The sequence below is a fragment of the Larus michahellis genome, chromosome 26 (genome assembly GCF_964199755.1).
Source record: "Larus michahellis chromosome 26, bLarMic1.1, whole genome shotgun sequence".
In the NCBI taxonomy this organism is placed as follows: Eukaryota; Metazoa; Chordata; class Aves; order Charadriiformes; family Laridae; genus Larus; species Larus michahellis.
In genome coordinates, this window is record NC_133921.1 from 2,675,943 (window position 1) to 2,689,437 (window position 13,495).

The 13,495-nt window shown below is 63.5% G+C and overlaps 2 protein-coding genes across 2 annotated transcripts; both read right to left on the reverse strand.

The window, feature by feature from the left end:
- Positions 1–6,682: 6,682 nt before the first annotated feature.
- On the reverse strand, positions 6,683–8,822 carry LOC141734949 (histone H3.3A). Its single transcript, XM_074567326.1, has 4 exons — positions 8,510–8,822; positions 7,856–7,999; positions 7,543–7,696; positions 6,683–7,415 (listed from the first exon to the last, which is right to left on the reverse strand). The coding sequence occupies exons 2-4, from the start codon at positions 7,981–7,983 to the stop codon at positions 7,287–7,289; spliced, it is 411 nt and encodes a 136-aa protein (XP_074423427.1). The 5' UTR covers positions 7,984–7,999; positions 8,510–8,822; the 3' UTR covers positions 6,683–7,286.
- Positions 8,823–9,643: 821 nt separating this feature from the next.
- SELENOW (selenoprotein W) lies at positions 9,644–12,057 on the reverse strand. The gene is made up of 6 exons (XM_074567327.1): positions 11,984–12,057; positions 11,320–11,344; positions 11,135–11,188; positions 10,955–11,029; positions 10,219–10,314; positions 9,644–10,101 (listed from the first exon to the last, which is right to left on the reverse strand). Exons 1-5 carry the CDS (start codon positions 12,016–12,018, stop codon positions 10,240–10,242), a joined length of 264 nt encoding a protein of 87 aa, XP_074423428.1. The 5' UTR covers positions 12,019–12,057; the 3' UTR covers positions 9,644–10,101; positions 10,219–10,239.
- Positions 12,058–13,495: the final 1,438 nt, after the last annotated feature.

Here is a 13,495-nt window from a genome sequence, read left to right on the forward strand (position 1 = left end):
GCACGGCATGGCACAGGACACCACGGCACGGCACAACACAGCGCGAGACACCATGACATGGCACGGCACAGCCTGGCACACCATGACATGGCACCCCATGGCATGGCACGGCCTGGCACACCATGGCATGACATGGCACGGCCCGGCACACCGCGGCACGGGACCCTATGGCACAACATGGCACACCATGACACGGTATGACACAGGACACCATGACACACCGTGGCACGGCACGAGACATGGCACACCATGACACGGCATGACACGGGACCCCATGGCACGGCACAGCATGGCACACCGCGACACGGGACACCGAGACACGGCGCAACGTGGGACAGCATGGCACGGCACGGGACCCCATGGCATGGCACGGCACAGCCTGGCACGCCACGACATGGGACCCCATGGCACGGCACAGCACGGGAGACTGTGGCATGGCACAGCTCGGCACACCATGGCACGACACGGCCCACCATGGCACGGCACGGCCCAGCACACGGCAACACAGGACACCATGGCATGGCACAGCCTGGCACACCATGGCATGACACGGGATGCCATGAGACGACACGGCACACCACGGCATGACACAACATGGGACACCATGGCATGGCATGGCACAGCCTGGCACACCGCAACACGGGACACCGTGGCATGGCACAGTCCAGCACACCATGGCACGGCACACCGTGGCACAGCACGGCCCAGCACACGGCAACACAGGACACCATGGCATGGCACAGTCCGGCACACCGTGGCACGGGACACCATGACATGACACAGCACACCATGGCACGGCACAGCACACCCACCATACCATGACACGGCACACCGTGGCATGGCACAGTCTGGCACACCGTGGCACGACACGGCACGGGACACCATGGCACAGGACACCATGGCATGCCACGGTCCGGCACACCGTGGCACAGCACACCGTGGCACGACACGGCACACCCCGGCACACCATGGCACGACACGGCATACCATGGCATGGCACAGTCCGGCACACCGTGGCACGATACGGCACACCATGGCATAGCACAGTCCGGCACACCGTGGCATGGCACACCACGGCACGGTACAGCTCAGCACACCGTGGCATGGCATGGCATGGCATGGCACCATCTGGCACACCGTGGCACGGCACACCATGGCACGGCACCGTCTGGCACGCCATGGCATGGCACAGTCCGGCACACCGTGGCACGACACGGCACACCATGGCACGGCACAGCTCGGCACACCGTGGCATGGCACGCCATGGCATGGCGCCATCCGGCACACCATGGCACGGCACAGCACACCATGGCACGGCACACCATGGCATGGCACAGCTCGGCACAGCACACCGTGGCACGGCACACCATGGCATGGCACAGCTCGGCACGACACGGCACACCGTGGCATGGCACAGTCCGGCACACCATGGCATGGCACAGCTCGGCACGACATGGCACACCGTGGCACGGCACTGTCTGGCACACCATGGCATGGCACAGCTCGGCACGACACGGCACACCATGGCACGGCACACCACGGCATGACACGGCCCAGCCCGGCACACCGCCACACGAGACCCCACGGCACGGCACACGGCGGCACCGGGGGTGCCAGCTGGCACCGGCTGTCCCCGCCGTGTCCTACCTGCGCGCCCCACGGTCCCCCGGCGCCGGGCGGGCTGGGCAGGGGCTGCGGGGACAGAGGGGACACATTGGGGACAGCGCGGGGACCCCCTCGGGGACCCCTTGGGGACAGGGACAACCGCCCCGTCGCCAGCGGGAAACGCCAGGCAGGACGTCACCCGCTGTCACCGAGCCGGGGGGAGGCCACTCCGGTCACCCCGTCCCCACGCCGGGGGAGGACACCCCGGAGCGGGTCACCCTGGCCCCGAAGCGGGGACAGAGCCAGCGTCTCGTCCCCAAGATGGGGGTGGCCGCCCCGGGGACGGTCACTCCGTCCCCCAGCCGGGGACAGAGCCGGTGGCTTGTCCCCGAGCCAAGGAAGGTCACCCCCGCGCCCAGATGCCACCGCCGAGGCAGGGGACGGAGCCAGCGGCTTGTCCCCAAGCCAGGGGACGTCACCCCGGGGCTGGGAATGCTGTCCCCGAGCCAAGGACAGCGGCGGTGGCTCGTCCTTGAGCCGGGGGAGGCCACCCTGAAGCTGGCCACTGTCCCCCAGCCAAGGGACAGAGCCGGTGGCTTGTCCCCGAGCCAAGGGACGTCCTCCTGGGGCTGGTGACCGAGTCCCCAAGCTGGGGACAGAGGTGGTGGCTTCTCCACAATCCAGGGGACATCACCCAAGGGCTGGTGACCATCTCCCCCAGTTGGGGACAGAGCCGGTGGCTTGTCCCCAAGCAGGTGACATCTCCCCAGGCTTGGCCACCTCGTCCCCATGCCAAGAGACAGAGCTGGTGGCTTGTCCCCAAGCCAGGTGACATCTCCCCAGGGCTGGCCACCTCACCAAGGGACAGAGCCGGTGGCCTGTCCCCAAGCCAGGTGACATCTCCCCAGGGCTGGCCACCTCACCAAGGGACAGAGCCGGTGGCCTGTCCCCAAGCCAGGTGACATCTCCCCAGGGCTGGCCACCTCGCCAAGGGACAGAGCCAGTGGCCTGTCCCCAAGCCAGGTGACATCTCCCCAGAGCTGGCCACCTTGCCAAGGGACAGAGCCGGTGGCTTGTCCCCAAGCAGGGGACATCCCCCTAGGGTTGGCTACCCCATCCCCAGAGCAAGGGACAGAGCTGGTGGCCTGTCCCCAAGCGGGTGACATCTCCCCAGGGCTGCCAGAGCTGGGGATGGAGCTGGTGGCTTGTCCCCAAGCCAGGTGACAGGTCCTGAGGATTGGCCACCTCGTCCCCACACCAAGTGACAGAACCGGTGGCCTGTCCCCAAGCGGGGGACACCTCCCCAGGGCTGGCCACCTCGCCAAGGGACTGAGCCGGTGGCCTGTCCCCAAGCCAGGTGACATCTCCCCAGAGCTGGCCACCTCACCAAGGGACAGAGCTGGTGGCCTGTCCCCACTGTCCCCAAGCCAGGTGACATCTCCCTGGGCTTGGCCACCTCACCAAGGGACAGAGCCGGTGGTGGCTTGTCCCCAAGCCAGGTGACATCTCCCCAAGGCTTGGCCACCTCGCCTGATAGCCTGTCCCCAAGCCAGGTGACATCTCCCCAAGGCTGGCGACCTCACCAAGGGACAGAGCCGGTGGTGGCTTGTCCCCAAGCAGGTGACATCTCCTTAGGGTTGGCTACCCCATCCCCAGACCAAGGGACAGAGCCGGTGGCCTGTCCCCAAGCCAGGTGGCATCACCCCAGCACTGCCCGAGCTGGGGACGGAGCTGGTGGCTTTCCCCCCCCGCCCCCCCCCAAAACGTCCCCGGTCCCATTTGGGGACACCCCGAGCTGTCCCCCCCACCCCGCGGGCCGGCGCCTACCTGTGGTGGTGACGGTGACGGCCGGTGGCGGGGAAGGCGTCCCCGCGGCGGGGGGAGATTTAAGTAGGGCCCGGCGTGATGTCACCCGCCACCGCGCTGTCACTAATCCCCGGGGGGTGACATTGGCCCCGGCCCGGGGCTAATCCACCGCTGCCGGCAATTAACGCTCATCCCCTGCGATGGCGGACGGAGGGGGGGGGGGGGTGTCCCACTGCTGTCACCCCCCCCCCAGTCCTCGCACTGCGGGCGACAGGACACAGGGGTCCGGGGGGGACACCCCAGCACCCACCTGGGGACGCCGGTGGTCCTTTGGGGACCCCCCCACCCCGTTAACGGAGGGGCGGGGGGGTGTAAAACACCCCAACGGCGACGGGAGGGGTGGGATGGGGGTGTGTCCGTCCCCCCCCCCCCAATCAAACCTCGTTAATAATGAACCTCGTCACCCCTAATTATGCTTGAGGCTGGGTAATTTGGTGGGTTCGTTAGGGCAAACGAAGGGACGAAGTGTCAGCCCTCCCCCCCCCGGGGGTCACTTTGGGGGTCTGGGGGGGTGGGGGGAGGGCTCGGCCGGCTGCCTGCGTCCTCGTCATGGGGAGGGGGCCGGGGGGGGCAGAATGTGTGTGTGCCCCCCCCTCCTCCATAGGGCTAATCCCAGGGACAGCTGCCACGTCTGAGCCCCGGGGACGGGGACACGTGGGGCTGGGGACCCCCAACCGGGGTGCAGCGTTTGGGGTGGGGGGGGGGCAGGGGGCCAGGAAGAGGGGGGGAGGGCCAGGACAACCCCCCCCGGCCCCCCAACCCAGCACAGCCCCCCCCCCGCCCCCGGCCTCCCTCAGTGGGACACCCCCCCCCCCAAATCCTGCAGGGATCCCCCCAAAATCCCATAGGGACCCCCCCAAATCCCACAGGGAACACACACACACACACACACACCCCAGATCCCGTGGGGATCCTCAAATCCTGCAGGGCCCCCCCTCAAATCCTCCAGGGCCCCCAAATCCTGCCAGGACACCCCCCCCCCGCCCAAATCCCGCAGGAACGTCCCCCTCCCCAAATCCTGCAGGGACCCACCTAAATCCTGTAGGACTCCCCCCCCCCCCCCTCAAATCCTGCAGGGACCCCCAAATCCCACAGAGACCCCAAAAATCCTACAGGACACCCCCCCCTAAATCCTGTAGGGCCCCCCCCTTTCAAATCCCACAGGGACTCCCCTAAATCCCACAGGGACCCCCTCCCAAATCCTCCAGGGACCCCAAATCCTGCAGGGCCACCGCCACCCCCCCCCCCAAATCCCACAGGGACCCCAAATCCTGCAGGGACCCCCCCCCTCAAATCCTAGAGGGTTCCCCCTAAATCCCATAGGGACCCCCCCTCAAATCCTGCAGGGCCCCCCCCCCTCCGCCTTCAAATCCCGCAGGGAATCCCCCAAATCCCACAGGGACCCCCCACACCCTACAGGGATCCCCAAATCCCACATGGACAACCGCCCCCTCCCCAAAATCCTGCAGGGCCCCCCCCCCCCGTCTCAAATCCCGCAGGGACCCCCCCCACATCCCGATGGGGGCCCCCCCCGGACCCCGCAGCCGCCGAGCAGCTGGGAGGAGAGTGTTGAAATCGGGATGATTAGTTTGTTTTTCAGACGCGGGGATTTGGGGCTGATTAACCCTAATCCCCACGCCGAGGAGAGGGGGGGGGGACACACACCGTGGGGGGGGGGACACGGCAGGAGGGGGGCGGCGCAGATGCAGCCGGTGGTGGGGGTGGGGAGAACAGCAGGGTCCCCTCCCCCCCCCCAGCCCCCCAAAACCACCCCACGGCTGTAGAGGGGGGGGCACAGCATCGCTCGGACCTTTCCCGAATCACTACGATTTTAATCCGGGGGGGGGGGAAGGGGCTCAAGCCCCGAACCCCTAATTAAATCCTTATGAATTAAGGGAAAGTGGCCCCAAAACGCGGCTGCTTGTTACCCTCGTTACCGCTAATTGGCTTTTTCGGGGTCTCTCCCTGCCTGGCGGGGGCCGCAGAGGGTGCGGGTGGGGGAAAGCAAGGCGGGGGGGGGGGGTGCGCCCCCATTTCCCCGTTTCTGGAGAAAAACGTTAACGGGTGAACACATTTATACGCTTCCGCCTATATTTATATTAAAATACCTGTGGTTTATATATAAACTATAGCGCTATTTATAAAAAAATACTTGCGTTTATATAAAATTATAGCTCTGCTTATATAAAACTAGAGGTAGTTTATACGTTATATATCAAAACGCCCCGTGTCTATATAAAATATATCCCCGTTTATCTCAAATGCGTCTATATCCATGGAAAAAGACCTATTTGTCTAAAATATATTCGCATTTCTGCCTGCATTTCTAGGAAACGCCGAGATTTTTCTCAAATATACCTGTATTTCCAGAAGATATACCTATATTTATCGAAAATATACCTACATTTAAATAAGAAATACCTATATTTATCTAAAATATACCTATATTTCCATAAAATATACCTATCTTTAAATAAGATACACTTATTTTTATCTAAAATATACCTATCTTTAAATAAGATACACTTATTTTTATCTAAAATATACCTATCTTTAAATAAGATACACTTATATTTCTATAAGATATACCTGTCTTTATCCAAACCCCCCCCATATTCACCCCAAACCCCCCTATATTCACCCCAAACCGTCAATATTTATATAAAACCAGGGAGCTCTATAATCGCTGCTCTTCATTAAAAAGAAAAAAGATCCCTATTTGTATTAAACGCCCCCCCCAGCGCCTTTTTTTTGCCCCCCCAAATCTCTATTTTGAAGGCGAAATCTCCCCTTTGCCGGGGTTTTAGGGGAGGGCTGGGCCCCCACCCCCCGGCCCCGTTTTGGGGGGGAGGGCACCCCGTCCTCAGGTGCCCCCCCGGCCCCGCGGCCCCCTAATCCCGATTAGGGTGGCTCAGGGTGGGGAGGGGCGGGGGGGGGGGGCTCTAAATTTAAACACCGGGGTGTCAGGAACAATCACGTCAGCGCCCCGGGGTAATCCGGCCCCGCGCCCCCCCGAAAGCTCCCCAAAAAGGGACAAGGCGGGGGGGGGGGGAACAACAACAAAAAACCCACACAAAAACCTCCCCCCCCCCGCCCCCAAATTAAAGTCCCGGAGCTGCCCTGGGAATTGCAAGTTTGGGGGATTTATTTATAAGAAAGCGGAGATGGGCGGGGCTGGGATTAATTAGGAAGGAAACGAGGAGGATAACGGTGACCAGAGACGGGTTTTTCTTTATTCCGGGCGGAGAAACGCGGCCGGTACAAAGCTCGAACGCACCCGAGGGGAAACGAAGCCGGGGGGAGAACGCGGGGTGTGTGTGTGTGTGGGTGTGTGTGTGTGTGTGGGGTGTCATCCCCCTCCCGACCCCGCGCCAGCCCCGGGGGGCAGAAACGGGAGCTGTCGGGAAGCCGAAGCCCCAAAAACTCCGCTTTCCGCGCCCAAAAAAATGACACCGGGTTTGTGTAGAAAAACCTGGGATTTCAAAAACTGCCCCACCCCCCTTCTATATATATATTTTATTTTGGTTTTTTTTGCAGCTAAGAGCGGAAAAAAAAAAAAAGTGTACAAAAAGGGGGGGGGAAAAAGAGGGGAACAAAAAAAAAAAAAAAAAAGAAAAAAAATCCCCCAAAAGTCTCATAAACCCCTTGCGTGTCATGAACGGAGTCAGCTCTCGCGACGTGTCCCAGCAGGAGAAACCCCATAACACCACAACCCCCCCCAAAAAAAAAAAACCAAAACAAAAAACCCACCCCCCCCACCCCTAAATCTCCATCCCACCCTAAATCTCTCCTACCGCCCCGGCCGGCCGGCCGCCCTAAGCCCGTTCGCCGCGGATGCGCCGCGCCAGCTGGATGTCCTTGGGCATGATGGTCACCCTCTTGGCGTGGATGGCGCAGAGGTTGGTGTCCTCGAAGAGGCCCACCAGGTAGGCTTCGCTGGCTTCCTGCCGGGAGAGAGCCCCCCGCCTCAGCCCAGAGGGGTTTTAACACCCCCGGGGTGGGGGTAAGCGGAATTTTTTTTTTTTTGGGGGGAGGGAGGGATTTACCCCCTCTCCGGGGGCTGCGTCTCACCTGCAGCGCCCCGATGGCGGCGCTCTGGAAGCGGAGGTCGGTTTTGAAGTCCTGGGCGATCTCCCGGACCAGGCGTTGGAAGGGCAGTTTGCGGATCAGCAGTTCCGTGGATTTCTGGTAACGGCGGATCTCCCGGAGGGCCACCGTGCCGGGCCTGCAAAAGGGATTTCAACATTTAAAACCTCATAAATAAAATCACTCTCGGGTGTAAAGGCAGTTTGTGCCTCAGGTCACACCGGGCAGGGCTTACGGCCACCTCAGGGGACCCAATGGCCACCGCGGCCCGCCGAGGGTGACACCGGCCCCCCGTTACCTGTAGCGATGGGGCTTCTTGACACCCCCTGTGGAAGGCGCGCTCTTCCTGGCGGCCTTGGTGGCCAGCTGCTTCCTCGGCGCCTTCCCGCCGGTGGATTTCCGAGCCGTCTGCTTGGTACGGGCCATACCGGCCGGTCAGAGCCTGCCCGACAAGGGAGGGGAGAAGGCCGCCGATGAGCTCCGGGGAGCGAAGGGCGAGCCGGGCCGTTAGCGGGCGGGGAAGGGCAGAAGGGCTCCGGGGCCGCTCCCCCGGCCTCGGGAGGGGAAGCGGGCTGAGGAGAAGCGGCGGGTCGGTGGCCGAGCCGGGCCCGGGCGAGCCGCCATAGCCTGGCCGCGCCGCGCTGGGGGAGAAGCCCCCGCCATCCCCTCAGCGCACGGGGACTACAACTCCCAGCAGCCTCTGCGCCGTGTCACGTGATTGCCCGGCGGCGCTCAGCCAACGGGCTGGCACTCTGCAAGCCTCCCCTCAGACGGACGCGCCTCTCGGCCTATCCCCTTCCCGCACCGCCGCCCGCCGCGGCCAATCAGCGGCCGACGGCACACGGAAGGCGGGACTAGCGTCTCCTCAGACGACCCCGGCGCTGGGCCCCCCCCGCTTTCCCGTTCCCCCCGCTCCCGCCGTGACCGCCATTACCGTCCACCGCCCCGTTACCTGCCGTGCCCGGCTGGAACCGTCGAGGGGGAACCGGGGAAGGGAAAGGGGCGGGGAAAGGGGGAAGGGGAGAAATGAACCGGCGGTGGGTGCTCTCGCTGCCTTCCCGCCTTTCCCGGCACAAAATGGCGGGGCCGCCGGCCGTTTACCCGTCGTGCACCGCGGCGCGGAGGAGGAGGGGGTCGGCTGAGGTGAGGGGGGACGGCCGCCATCTTGTGACCCGCCGCCCTCACGGCGGGCCGGGGCAGGCCTCAGGGCCCTTACGCGCACGCACAGCCCCCTAGAGCAGAGATTTCAACGCCAAATTAAGCGGAAAAGACAAAAAAAAAAAAAAAAAAAAAAAAAAGGGAAAAGACCATCACACTTCCCAGCCTGAAGGAGCATCCTGGTGCCTTCAGGTAGCACGTCGCCATTTCACCATTTCCTGGCGGCGGGAAAGCTTTAATCCTGTTTTTAATCCGCCCCGTGCGGCGGAAGGGCTGCTTCGCCTCATGCATTCACCCTCACAGGAAGGAATTTCCTCCCAATATCGAAATCTCCCCTCTCCTGGTGAGCTGCTCCTCCGCTAACACCCCCACAGCCTTCTCCTCGGGGCTGGTCTCGAGGCCTTCTCCCATCCCAGAGCCGGCTGCTTCGTTTTTATTAGGTCCAAAGGAGGGGATTGGAGTTCATTAAGGTCCAAATGAAGGGAACTGGAATTCATTAGGTCCAAACGAGGGGATGGAGATGGAGGGGATGGAGATTGTTGGGTTCAAACAAAGGGACTGGAGTTCGTTTGGTCCAAATGAGGGAATAGAGATCGTTGGGTCCAAACAAAGGGATTGGAGATCGTTGGGTCCAAACGAGGGAATGGAGATCGTTAGGTCCAAATGAGGGGATTAGAGTTCGTTAGGTCTAAACGAGGGGATAGAGATCATTAGATCAAAACAAGGGGATGGAGATCGTTGGGTCCAAACAAAGGGACTGGAGTTCGTTAGGTCCAAACGAGGGGATGGAGATCGTTGGGTCCAAACGAGGGGAGGGAGATCGTTAGGCTCATTAGAGGGGAGCCCAGACCAGGCCAAGGCGGGCGCAGCTCCTCACCGCTTGCAAAAAAAAAAAAGAAAAAAAAAAAAAACACCCAAAAAACCCAAATCCACCTCAAATTTTCCACCACTTTATTCCAGAAAGGCCACTGAGCCGTGCCAGCGTTACAGAAGGCCACCGGAACGGCGGGGACGAGCCACCGCCGGGCAGAAACAGGGACAAATAATTAAATTAGATCATTTCTCTATATTTTTTGACTTCTTTTTTTTTTTTTTTTTTTTTTTTTCTCTCCTCAGGTTCAGCGCCAGCTTTTTGGGGCAGATAAAACCCACAAAACCCAAAGGTCGGAGGAAATCGGCGCAGGGACGAAGGCGGTTAGTGCGGAGGGAGGGGACGCGGGGTTCGGGGGGGGGGTGGGGGGGACACGAAGCTCACCGGCCACCCGCCGCGTTGTCACCGGCGTCCTGCGCGGTGACTGTCGGGGCCCGGCGCCCGGCGGTGGCCGTTTCGGCCGGTCCCGTCATGGAGCGCTCGGCCGGTGCCAGCGCGGCGGGGGCTGCGGGGTGCTGCGGGAGGACAACGGCGGGGTTGGTGGCATCGCCGGTGACGGCCCCCCCCCCCTCCTCGTTTAGGGGAGTCTGGAGCCTCGTTAGGGGGTCGTGTCTTCGTTAAGGGGGTCGTACCTTCGTTAGGGGGCCCGGCGACTATGCCAGGAGGGCTTTGATGGCGGCCACGATCTTTTGGAGTTTGGCATCGGTGTCCACGAAGCCATCACCGTTCTGGGGGGGGGGGGGGGAAGGGACGACACAACAGCGGGGACGATGACGGACAGGGCCGGGGGGGGGGGGGCTGGCGCACCCCGGGGGGGCACCGTGAGGGGACAAGGTGTCGGGGAGGGGGGGGACACGCTGGGGAGGGGACATGGTGTTGAGGCGGGGGGGGACAAGGTGTCAGGGAGGGGTGGACACGGTGCTGGGGGGGGTGTGACATGCTGGGGAGGGGGACATGGTGTCAGGGAGGGGGGGACACGGTGCTGGGGGGGGTGTGACATGCTGGGGAGGGGGACATGGCGTCAGGGAGGGGGGGACACGGTGCTGGGGGGGGTGTGACATGCTGGGGAGGGGGACATGGTGTCAGGGAGGGGGGGACACGGTGCTGGGGGGGGTGTGACATGCTGGGGAGGGGGACATGGTGTCAGGGAGGGGGGGACACGGTGCTGGGGGGGGTGTGACATGCTGGGGAGGGGGACATGGTGTCAGGGGGGTACATGGCCTCAGGGAGGGGGGGGACACGCTGGGGAGGGGGCCATGGCACTTGGTGGGGGGGACATGGCGCTGGGGAGAGGGACATGGCATCGGGGAGGGGGGGGACATGCTGGCGGGGGGGGCACAGTGTCGGGGGGGGGGGGGTGTCACCCACCTTCTTGGAGTGGACCAGGCGCCCGCCCACTGTCACTTCAAACCATCCTGTCACCTCCCGCGTCCCCTGGCCGCTCTGGGGGGGGGGGACACAACACAGGGGGGGGTGTCACCTGGGTCCCAGCTGTCCCTTGTGTGTCGTCCCCCCCGCCCCCCCCCCCCCCCCCCCCCCGTCACTCACCACCTCCAGCATCCCTGGGAAGCGCCGCTCCAGCTGCTGCTTGAGCTGCTGGTACTGAAAACGGGGAGGGGGGGGTGTCACACCCCTGTCCCTTTTGGGGGGGCCCCCCCTGCCGCTGGGGGGGGGGTGGGGTGTCACTCCTGTCCCTTTGAGGGGGGGGACGAGGGGGGGACGGCAAGGCTCACCTTGGGGCTGTAGCCTCAGGCTCCACTGCGGGGGGCGGGGGGGGATGTGGTGGTCAGTGGGAGGGGGGGAGCCCTGCAAAGGGACCCCCCCCAGGGCACAGGGACCCCCAAAACCGGGCACGAGGACCCCCCCTCGTGGGAAAAGGCACATCCCCCCCCCCTCCCCGGCACAGGGACCCCCCCAAACTGGGTGCGGGGTGGGGACCCCCCCTCGTGGGAAAAGGGGACCCTCCCTGGGAAAAGGGGACACCCCCCACACACACACAAAGGCACAGGGACCCCCCCCCGGTAACGGGACCCCCCCCCGTAGGAACAGGGAACCTCCCCCCGGCACGCGGACCGCCCCCCGTGGGAACAGGGACACCCCCCCCGGGCACAGAGACCCCCCCCGAAACCGGGCACGGGGAACCCCCTCGTGTGAATGGGGACCCCCCCCCCCCACCGAGAACGGGAACCGCCCCCCCCCACAAACCAGGCACAGGGCCCCCCCCGTGGAAACAGGGGACCCCCCGGGACGGGGACACCCCCACCCCCAAAGACCCGGGGACCCCCCGGGAACGGGGACCCCCCCCCAAACCGGGCACAGGGACACCCTCGTGTGAACGCCACCCCCCTCCCGGGGCACGGGGCCCCCCCAAAGCGGTGCGGGCCCCCCCCGCCCCACCAGTAGAGCACGGAGACGCGCAACGGGGCGGCCATGGCTGCGGCTGCGCGCTGCGGAGGGACCGCCCCCCCCCGCCCGGGCCCCCCCCCAGCGCAACCAGTGCACCCCCCGTGGAAACAGCGACTGCCACCAGTGCCCCCCCAGTATCACCAGTGACTGGTCAGGACAACCAGTGCCCCCCCAGTGTCACCAGTGCATGCCACCAGTGCAACCAGTATGAACCAGTGCCCCCCCCCAGTACAAGCAGTGACTGCCCAGTGCAACCAGTGCCCCCCCCAGTACAACCACTGACTGCCACCAGCGTGACCAGTGCCCCCCCCATATCACCAGTGACTGCCCAGTATGACCAGTGCCTGCCACCAGTGCAACCAGTGCCTCCCCAGTCTAACCAGTGCCACCTCCCCAGTCTAACCCAGTACACCCAGTGCCGCCTCCCCAGTACACCCAGTGCTGCCTTCCCAGTACAACCCAGTACACCCCAGTACACCCAGTGCCGCCTCCTACTATAACCAGTGCCGCCTCCCCAGTACAACCCAGTACACCCGGTGCCGCCTCCCCAGTCTAACCCAGTACACCCAGTGCTGCCTCCCACTATAACCAGTGCCGCCTCCCCAGTCTAACCCAGTACACCCAGTGCCGCCTCCCCAGTCTAACCAGTACCGCCTTCCTAGTCTAACCCAGTACACCCAGTGCCGCCTCCCCAGTATAACCCAGTACACTGAGTGCCGCCTCCCCAGTATAACCAGTCCTTCCTCCCCAGTCTAACCAGTGCTGCCTTCCCAGTCTAACCCAGTACACCCAGTGCTGCCTCCCCAGTACAACCCAGTACACCCAGTGCTGCCTCCCCAGTCTAACCCAGTACACCCAGTGCCGCCTCCCCAGTACAACCCAGTACACCCAATGCTGCCTCCCCAGTATAACCAGTGCCGCCTCCCCAGTACAACCCAGTACACCCAGTGCCGCCTCCCCAGTCTAACCAGTGCCGCCTCCCCAGTTTAACCCAGTACACCGAGTGCTGTCCCCCCAGTCTAACCCAGTACACCCAGTGCTGCCTCCCCAGTATAACCAGTGCCGCCTCCCCACTACAACCCAGTACACCCAGTGCCGCCTCCCCAGTCTAACCAGTGCCGCCTCCCCAGTTTAACCCAGTACACCGAGTGCTGTCCCCCCAGTCTAACCCAGTACACCCAGTGCTGCCTCCCCAGTATAACCAGTGCCGCCTCCCCACTACAATCCAGTACACCCAGTGCCGCCTCCCCAGTCTAACCAGTGCTGCCTCCCCAGTATAACCAGTACCACCTTCCTAGTCTAACCCAGTACACCCAGTGCCGCCTCCCCAGTATAACCAGTCCTTCCTCCCCAGTCTAACCAGTGCCGCCTCCCCAGTACAACCCAGTACACCCAGTGCCGCCTCCCACTATAACCAGTGCCACCTCCCCAGTCTAACCCAGTACACCCAGTGCCGCCTCCCACTATAACCAGTGCCGCCTCCCCAGTCTAACCCAGTACACC